This window comes from Mucor velutinosus (assembly GCF_035048745.1).
Source record: "Mucor velutinosus strain NIH1002 chromosome Unknown tig00001563, whole genome shotgun sequence".
Lineage (NCBI taxonomy): Eukaryota > Fungi > Mucoromycota > Mucoromycetes > Mucorales > Mucoraceae > Mucor > Mucor velutinosus.
The window spans coordinates 4674368-4684133 of NW_027041904.1; the positions used below are offsets into that span (position 1 = coordinate 4674368).

At 39.5% G+C, this 9766-nt stretch overlaps 2 protein-coding genes across 2 annotated transcripts; one reads left to right on the forward strand and one right to left on the reverse strand.

The window, feature by feature from the left end:
* Positions 1–3278: 3278 nt before the first annotated feature.
* ATC70_010159 (uncharacterized protein) lies at positions 3279–4274 on the reverse strand (the record flags this gene model as incomplete). Its single annotated transcript, XM_064829379.1, has 4 exons — positions 3279–3428; positions 3497–3669; positions 3745–4085; positions 4150–4274. The coding sequence occupies 4 exons, from the start codon at positions 4272–4274 to the stop codon at positions 3279–3281; spliced, it is 789 nt and encodes a 262-aa protein (XP_064686581.1).
* A 624-nt stretch (positions 4275–4898) lies between these two features.
* Positions 4899–7163, forward strand: ATC70_010160 (uncharacterized protein; the record flags this gene model as incomplete). The annotated part of the gene is made up of 2 exons (XM_064829380.1): positions 4899–4976; positions 5034–7163. 2 exons carry the CDS (start codon positions 4899–4901, stop codon positions 7161–7163), a joined length of 2208 nt encoding a protein of 735 aa, XP_064686582.1.
* Positions 7164–9766: the final 2603 nt, after the last annotated feature.

The following is a 9766-nucleotide window of genomic DNA, read 5'->3' on the forward strand; positions in this document are numbered from 1 at the left end:
GCTTTTTAAGGCGCATTAAATGGTGCCAAATAAATTCAATGTTTTGAATAACGGTATTGAGCCATTTTTAAAAGTATGAAATGAGGTTTATAGCGAAAATGTCGAGATTTTCTATAAAAAGATATCGCAAACAAAGTTTTAGGGGCTGCGTTGGATCGAGAGCAACATTTTCATTAAATAGATACCATAGTAAAAGTCTTCATTTTAAAGGTCAAAAACTCGATCGTTTGATTTTTAATGAAAACCATGAGGTACCCCTCATGGTTTTTTGTCGAATTTTGGCGATTCCAGAAAAGTTCAGCAAAAGTGTTTGGCGGTAAATGCTAGTTAAGAGCAATTGTTTGGTGCCACTCTGGCGGTCTAAAACGGTTTCCAGCGTGAGAAATCACGGCTGAGATGCGCCTAAATTTCGCTGTGATGTGCATATTTTTGTTTAGTTGGAGGCAATGCAAGGGTGATATGTACCCTTATCTGATGTGAGGCATAGAAAGAAGGCCAGACCCACAGTTACATATTCCAGACGAGCTTTTCGTATCACCTTTCACGCGTCCTGGAACAAAATCTATTGGCTCAAGCATGCGAACAAGAGCCAATTTAGGATATTTCTTGTAAAATGGGGGGCAAGAGCTTGATTGTGTTTGTATTGGTAAGGACGCTTATTTCATATGCGTAGAAATGCAACAGTTGTTCAATAATGCAAATGTAAATTTATTTGGTTAAGATAGAGTTGGTAGAAGGCTGGTATGTGGTGCTGGTATGTAGTGCTGGATATAAGGGGAGGCAAATGTTCAATTGAGTCAATCTTGATCTCTTCTATCTTCTAAACCATCAAAATCTCGAAGATCTCGAATTACTTGGTAGATTTCTGCTACTACTGCAACAAATAGCGCCATCGTATTCCAAATAAAGTCTTGTTTGGTGTCTTGGCCAGTGTTGTAGAGATCTTAAAAGTAAACCGTGGTAATAACAAAGGTGCAGATTAGCATGACAGAGTAAACATAAAGCTCGCACGGAGACATTTTTTTTTCAGAGAAAAGCAAAGCCAATTCGATGAGGCAAATGGCCGAGTAAATGACAATGAAAGCGACAGAGTGGACCCAATTGTTGTTAAAGTTGATAAGGCCACATAGAGGAATCAGGGACGCAAAAGTGGTTAGTAGGATCGGGAACCTCTGAAGCATATTTCGACGGCGCTTTTCATTGATGGGGAACATGTTATTTAAAGGTAGCTGTAAAAGGTGTATGTATTTAATGAATAAAAAGAGATTAGAATGGTCCTTTATATACAAATTCAACAAAAACCGCCGTTTTACTTCATCAAATCAAACATTGGCATCATGTGCAGTCAGCGCTATAAGTTTGGGTGTACGCTTTTGATATTGTCATGTCCTTAACCGTTTATCTGTCAAATCATCATATTAAGCTTTCTGCAAGGCCCAAAGAGGCGGATCTCTATTTTTTACTTAAACTGCAAACCCGACGTTCTTATAAACCTAATGTAATAAACCTAATGTAACAAACAAAGAACCAAGCTTGAGCGCATTGAGTAGTCAGTGTGGGGAGATGCTATTGGTATCCTAGTATTTAACCGCGACAAAGATTCCTCAAGCCTGTTTGATCCTTTACATGTGGGCAAGATATCTTTAGTTTGACTCGCCATAAGAGATAATTATTAAATGCTGCACGACTCATACGAAACACAACGCCTCCACAATGTAACACAAAGCCTTTCTTTCTTGATCTAAATTTGTGCCTGACTATTAATAATGTATGAAACTCTCACTCGTATGAGCATAGCACTAGCTAAGCAAACCACCACTGAAATGTAAGTGCTGATGAAACCCTACCCTCGACTTGAACATCAATTGCTATTACATAATGCATATCAATGTAAATACTAAGTATTGCAAAAGGCCTAAACGGAAAGCAAATGATGTGAACGAATTACATCGATGACAAATAAGCTTGTTCATAGTTTATGGAGTCTGTTGTAAACATTAGACGCTTTCCTACATCATGCATTGTGCATGTTATAAATAAAGATTTGATACAGTATTGGTTTAAAAGGGACAACCCACTAGACATGATGAAACGCATTTATCAGGAAGTTTTGAATGTTTGGTGTTATCAGCATGGTGGTTAGAACTTCTTCAAGTCAAAGTATTTTTTGGGATAAATTGTTAATACTGTTAAATTGCGTTGATGATCGTATATTGTTATTGTTGTAAATGGATGATGGTCCGATCCAACGTTATTAGAACCCTCTTCTTCGGTTACTTCCAACTTGTACCCCTTCTATCTATCCTGGCTTGTGTTCGTTTTTAGGAATTTGCTACGCACTTTTACGTCGTTATGAACCTGGTTCTACAGCTTTACAACAAACCTGGCAGGCCTTCCAAAAGAGTGCAATAACATAAACTTCAATACAATTATTACATCATTGTCTGTGAAGCCTGTCATTTGCCTGAATCCTTTTTTCAAATATGTGAACTTGGCCGTTGTCAAGAGTTCTAACGTTCCCAAATCAATTGGCTGCAAAGCGAGCTCAATTCAAAGGCTTTGGTGCTTTTTTGGCCTATGATTACACCAAGCATGAGATATACAACATGCTGTTGAACATCTCACCAAGATATTTCAATTGATTTCTATCTTCCATTTCCCTGCTTTTCCCTTTTTTTTTCAGAATCTTCCAATATCATTGCCCTCATTGATTGACCTGTCCTGTGCGCTGTATCCTCTTGTCAATTAATATTATCCTGCATTGTCTGGATGCTTACCTTGTTGCCTGTTTGATTTATACTCAGCACAACTTCTTGCTCACCCAAGAGTGACTCATTGTTTACCAAACCTAAACGCGTGCACGGTTATGAAGTAGCATGAATTAAAATCGATACAAATAACCAATGGATTCTCTCTCAAACGACGCCGAGTTCTTCATTACCCACTGAATACACGTCTTTGCATTTGGTCTACACATAGGCTTGCCATCGAATGTTACTTTGAACCAATTATTCGAACAATGAGCATTTTATTGATGGATTCTTTCACTGTTTATTCGAAGAAGACATGTAGCTGCACTTGTTCTGACCCTAAAGCTAAATGGCTTTCAGCGATTGGGTATTAGTAACGAGCCAAACTTTTACTCTAGGTTTCCGTCAAGATGATTCAACTGAATATGCGATGCAAAAAGTAACAATGAACTTTGATCGCAATGGTACAGCGAAAACCGGGTTTCTCTCTTTAAAAAGGTGTCCTGTCTATCACACATACTATACAATTTATTGCTTTGATTCAACAACAATCAACACATCATTCTCATTTCGGAAAATGTCTAATAATCTTTTGCTCATTTGCTTGGGATTAATGGGAATACTGACTTTACCATTATGGCGAGAAACTGTGAATGAATCAGGTAGCCCATCCAGCTCCTGGAAATGCGCACTTGGTGAGTGTTTCCATCCTTGTAATCGCCATACCCTCCACCCACATGATATACCTCTTTAATATCTTCAATGGCAGTTTCAATTGATTGATTTTTCAAGTAAACAGATCCCAATAGACTATCATCTTGACGGTGCGACAAATACACGAGCACTTCTCTCTCTTCTGCTGCTGCTGATGATGATGATGGTACTGAAGCGGATGATGTAGCTGGTGTCGATGGAGATACTAGTCATTGGGATCAGTTTCACACACACACACACACACATATATACTTTCTCCCCAAGGGCAATCGACACAAACCTTCTTGATCAGGATTTTTGACCAAATCAGCAGCCTTTTGCTTTCTCAAGATGTTTTCAACCTTATTCTCGGAGAACTCTTCAGGCAACAGCCAAGTCTTTTCTAAATCAGGATTTTGCATGTATGTTGGCACAATAGGAAGAGCTGGCTCAGGTCCCACAGACATATCTGCCTTGTCACCTACAGCAGCACGTAACACGGCAGCAGCAGCTTCATGATTTGCAGCCAAATCAAGAGCTGTTTGTCCTTTTTGAGTCTTGATAAGCGGGTCTGCACCGCTTCTTAATAAGGCTGTAACAACATGTTCATGGCCTCTATGCGCAGCCCAATGCAAAGCTGTCCTATGGATTGTATGGTTGGACATTGGAAGCCTACTTTACCTTGTTGATGTAGATGATGACTTACCAGCCGTTCATGGCATGCTGCGAGTTTAGGTTGACGCCAGAATGAGCTAAATGAAGGGTCGCCTTGACGTTGCCTAATGAAGCCACTTCTCTCAAAGTGTGCTCTCTTTCATCACCGAATTGCATATTCGTATAAAGATTGATGGCAGTAGAAGATGCTGGAAAAGGGTTGAAATAATTTTTCTCGAAACACGGCGCTCATCAGCGGATTGATTCGACTCCGATATTGATTGATCTCGTAGGTCACATTGACAAGATACAGGTACAAATGTAGCACTCTAAGGAGTCAATTTGCTTGATTGAGCAACCAAAACAATGGTTTCCCGGAAAACGAGGTTATTATAGACACGACAGAGCTGTATAAAAATAAATCATACGATTGTGCTCTTCAATTGGAAGCATCCAGTCCAATGCAAACGATTACCAACCCCATACTTGTTTATTTTTCTCATGTATTACAGGATTTTCATTTGAAAGGTCAGTGTATGATACATATATGATCTTGATTGAGAGCGAGAGAAAATAGCTATATAAAGAAGGTGAGCTGATTTTTTTTAAATGTTTATATAAGCACAAAACTTGATGTATGGCTGTTGATTTGTATGACAAAAACACATTGAATATGGTAATTTCAATAATCACAACAAAGAGAAAAAAAAAAGGCCTCCTTAAAATTTGCATTTGTATTAATTGATTGATTGTTATGGCTGTTGTTTTCTTTTCTTCATTGTCAATTACATCCACACATCAATGCCAAAGACAGACAACAGTTTCGCAACCTACACATCCATGATGCGGGTGACAAAGACTGGCAGACCGTTTGCAAAAGTAAGGACAACATGCTGCATGTTTCTGCGAACCAAGCAAGACTAAACCTTTATTCAGGATCTATATGACATGTTTGCTGCAATTTTGCTCCAAATCAAACTCAAAGATCACAGAGTCATGTTTCGCACCTATCCATATACGTTCACGACAGATGAAGCTGCCAAAGTCATGGAATCCCTGGTCTTTACTCATGTCCATCGCAATCCTGATCCAGCCAACCCATCCCGTCAAATTGCCACGAGAACCACTACTACATTCATTATGAACTTCAGCACAGCGAAGCACATGCTTCAGCAGTTCTTGTCAGCTCGATTGATCGTCAGTGCCACGGACCCCGCAAATTGGAGCATTAGGGACAAAGGTCTGTGGTGCCCAACGCTCAAAGGCAAATATGTCCTGGAGGAATTCACTGATTCGACACAAGTGAAAATGACAGACACTCTGATTGCAGCTCTCAATGCGCCTTACATGTCTCCAGGGGCTTCCGGAAGCACAGGAGGTCGTATCATTACACTGGATCGCATGGTGGATAATGATGATCAGATCACTTTCTCTCGCCCAAACATGACAGCCGCTTTTAAAGCAATGATGTTTAGCATTCCTCGAGATGCTCTGTTGATAGACGATGTTGGAGGTGTCGAGAAAAAGAGCTTTGGTATCTTTCAGTATAGCTTTATGGGCTCTCATTGCATCGAATGGCTATGTAACAGACTCACTGTAACATCTGTGGAGGAGGCTGAAAGTGTTGCGGCTGAATTTCTATTGTTTGGTTGGATTGCTCAAATACTAAACAAGGCAGACAAGACATATGGCACCAAGGAAGATGAGATTGCATTTCATACTGCTCGCAATGCTGTTTACTATGTCACTGAAAGAGGCTGTGTAGTCACTGGTTGGAAGCTGCCTACAGCAGAAGTGCCGATGCAAGGTGACAATCAAAGCAACAGCAGTGGCCTCTCCTTGGATTCAGATGGTAGTAGCACCAAGAAGACTATTCACCGTGGTGTCAGTAAGCCAACCCCATTAGTGCCACCACCACCTTCAACAATGCCAAAATACAACTATTACGACTCCATGGATAAAGAGAATGCAAAGAATCAAACCACTTTGGGCCTTACTGACATGGTGCGACATGACTCTGCAACTGCCATGATTGAGCAGGCTTTATCCCAGTCATCTATCTCTCAGGATAGTAGCTCAATGGAAGGCGGCGTAGTAGTCCAAAGGCATCCTCCTCAACGTCCACCGAGTATGTCCATCACAGACTCCACAGCATCTCAAAACAGCACAGCATCCAATACCGCAGCCGCTAGCGTGAACAAGGAAAACTCTCAATGGACTCGCCTCACACAAATCTTGGAAACACCATTGATGCGCTTGTACTTTAGAGAGTTTTTGCGTTCCAACTACAGTGAGGAAAATATCAACTTTTGGGTGTCACACAATAGACTATTGAAGAATCTAAAACAGAACAACAGGACCGTGTTAGAGCAGCTTGCAGAGTGCTATACGATCTACGAGACCTATTTGGGACATGATGCTACAGCCGATGTCAATATTGATCACGTATTACACCAAGAAATCACAAAGTATGTCAACACTGTGTTTGTCGTTGTCAACTCAACTGCAGCGATAGGAACAACAGCAAATACAGCTCCAGGAACGAACGGATCAATGCCACTCAAGAACCCTTACTTCATCGTGGCACCAACAAACCATCCTACACTTACAACAAATCAGCCCGTCAAATCCAGTAAAGCATCCAACCGACTGCTGCTCATACCGCCCTCAGTTTCAAATGGCATTAAGCAACGCATTGTTACTATTCGTGGTATTTCTCCAGAAAGATGCCTCATTAGGCTTCTCAAACTGTTTGGCAAAGTAAATGACCATGTGTGCCGAATGATGGCAGAAGATTCCGTGCCCAAGTTCATCAAGACGGAAAGATATCAAAAGTTGATTGCAAAACAACAGCATGACGCTTTGGCTACGGAGACGGATGATGAGGATGATAGCGATGATATTTCATTTGAGGATAGCAGTGATGAAGATGAGAATCGACGTAATATCATGCATTTGACAACAGCATTATCGGCACAACGATCTTTAATGGATCATCAACGACACGAAACAAATATCAACGCCACTTCTTCTATTACTACTATCACCACTGCCTCTGCTATATAAAAAAAAATACCATATATAAGATACTCCTCTCCTTTATCACTAATTTACATATGCTATTACGCACAACATCCGATATATGCATTAATTGAATTATAATAAAGTATGCCTGACACACCAGTCTAGTTGAATTCGAGTGTTGGAACTATTCCGGCAGCCAATGTTGTCGTTCAGAGTAAAGCACACTATATGATCAATGTCTGTTTTACAAAGTCTTGATGAAGGCTTTTCTGGCCATAACTCAAAAATATCTAAAGCGACTGCAAGATATTGTAGATATTGTACGCTTGACCATTTCACCAACGATCCGTATCCTACTTTTTTTTTTTTGTGAAAAATCTTTGGCTGATTTCAATTCACCACTGAAATGCTTCAAATCCTTGTTTGCTTCTATACATGATATGTCGTTAGCTCTTCACTATAACCTTCCAAACTCTATCCTTCGTTCTTGACGATCATTCTTCATATTTTTAATTCTTCCCATTCATGGTCAATATCCTCTTTAAATACCTTTTCCGTATTACCTCCTTCGTCTATAATTTATTGACATTCTCCAATCTAGACATTGCCTATCAAAGGCTATCACCATGCAAATGCAGTGTAAGGTGATATCGTCACAGTTCTGTTTGGTAAAAAAAAAAGATGTATTCTTCCTGGCATAGTGTAGATTCTGACAGGTGCCTCCGTTCCCAATAACTTCTTTTTCGAATATATGAAAAAAAAAAAAAAAACCTCATCGCATCCACGTTTTTCCAATCTTTCATCCATTTTTGAATCGTGCCTTGATTCGAACTTTAAAAGTAGCAAGTTCCTATGACAGAATTTTGCAACAAAAACGATAGTATAGTAGAGTAATAGATTGTGGGACGGGTTTGCTGATGATTTTTGAAATAAGTCAACTTTGAGTAATGAGCGACATATAAGAACCTGTTAATCACAAGTGATTACAAGAAATAGATCGATAGATGAGGTGTTACAAAACGTTGCATTCATATTAACCGCTTGGTGGTAGCTTGCTTTGTTGTAGTGTGGCAAAAGGTCAAAGGTTTGCTGTGCAATGTACGGAAAAGGGGGAACATCTATTTTAAATTTCATGTTGATGTTAGAGCTTTCAAATCAGAACAATTACATGCCCATTTCGAGGCATTGCTAAGAATATAAACGGAATTTCAGTTGCTGCAGTGGCCGTCAGATGATTGAGTAAAGTGTAAAGTAATAACCAATACAAAAAAAAACCAGTGTTTCGACAACGTCTCGACACTAGTATCTTTACAACAACTGTCAATTCAACCAAGATTCTTTTCTATTATTTAAATGCTTCTCCCATGTGTTTGCTCTACATAATGAGACCTCGTCAGGATACCTAATGCGACGCATTCTTTCAAAAATGAAGTTTGCCATGGTAAAAGTGCGTTCTTCTTCAATAAAAACAGCACAAAAGCGTCCATAAGGCGCTCAAGTCTATAAAAAAAATCCAGGGCGTATATTGACTTATGTTGACGCACAACAGAGAACTTATTATATGCGCTACTACTACAGCAACAAAAAATAGCGTTTGAGCGACTGATATTGGATAATTTGCCTTTTCGGCATAGCTCCGTGAAACCGTTCCAACCCGATTTTAATACAGTCTGTGGATGCCGTCTCTTGTATTACCTATTACAGGTCTCTATTCGCTCAAACTTGATACAAAATTGCGTTTTTTTTGCTCCCCCTCTCTCTCCCATTGTGCTGTCAACGACTCAGCGTGTGGGGTATCAGCCATTTCTCCTGAAATGCAAGTGTCCAACATTGTGAATAGACTTTAAGTTTGATTTTACGACTAGATATGGTATCTCTGACGTTAACGACCATTAAAAGCATCCTGCTAACCTGATGAACACCTGATTCAATTTGAGCAAGTCCTTAGCTGCCGATTTACATAATGTTATTGACGCTCAAATGTCAAAATTACTGTAATCGCGTATTTCAAAAAGCAGAGTCTAAGCCTTGGAATTGCAATAAAGGGCCTATTACTTGCAAATTGAGTTCCGTACAATGCAGACCATCTGGGTCATCAAAGAAAACCGTAATTTACTTACTGTTGTGCCAGAAGGGCTACAACTGTCTATAAAGATTAAGGTATTCTTGATGGGTAGATATGTCTGTGTTGTGCAACAACATGGACAAGCTATGATAAGCGAAGTGCATCTCAGCTATCTAAATACTGAGGTTCACCAGATGTGATAAGCGTTGTACAAGATAAATTGCTACTTTGGCATTCAGAACTTAGTATAAATAGAATAACTCTTGTCTTCATCAATAAATCTTTAGTTTTTGTGTCTGATCTTATTCAAATAAGTCTTTTCTTGTTTTTATAATATCGAACATTTTTTATAAGCTACAAATAATAACCCTTTTATTCTTTGTGCTTAACACTTACTCTTCTGGCAACGCAACCAAGTGCACCCTCGTTTTTAGTCAAGTTTTGTTCAAAACTAGCCCTTTTCAAGCACGAATAACTCATGCCACAAAGCGTTTTGAGCACCTGGAATAGCAAAACACATCTTCTCCTGGCTACGCATTACTTCCTGATGCCTTATTTCAGTATGTTTGGGTCATTGCAA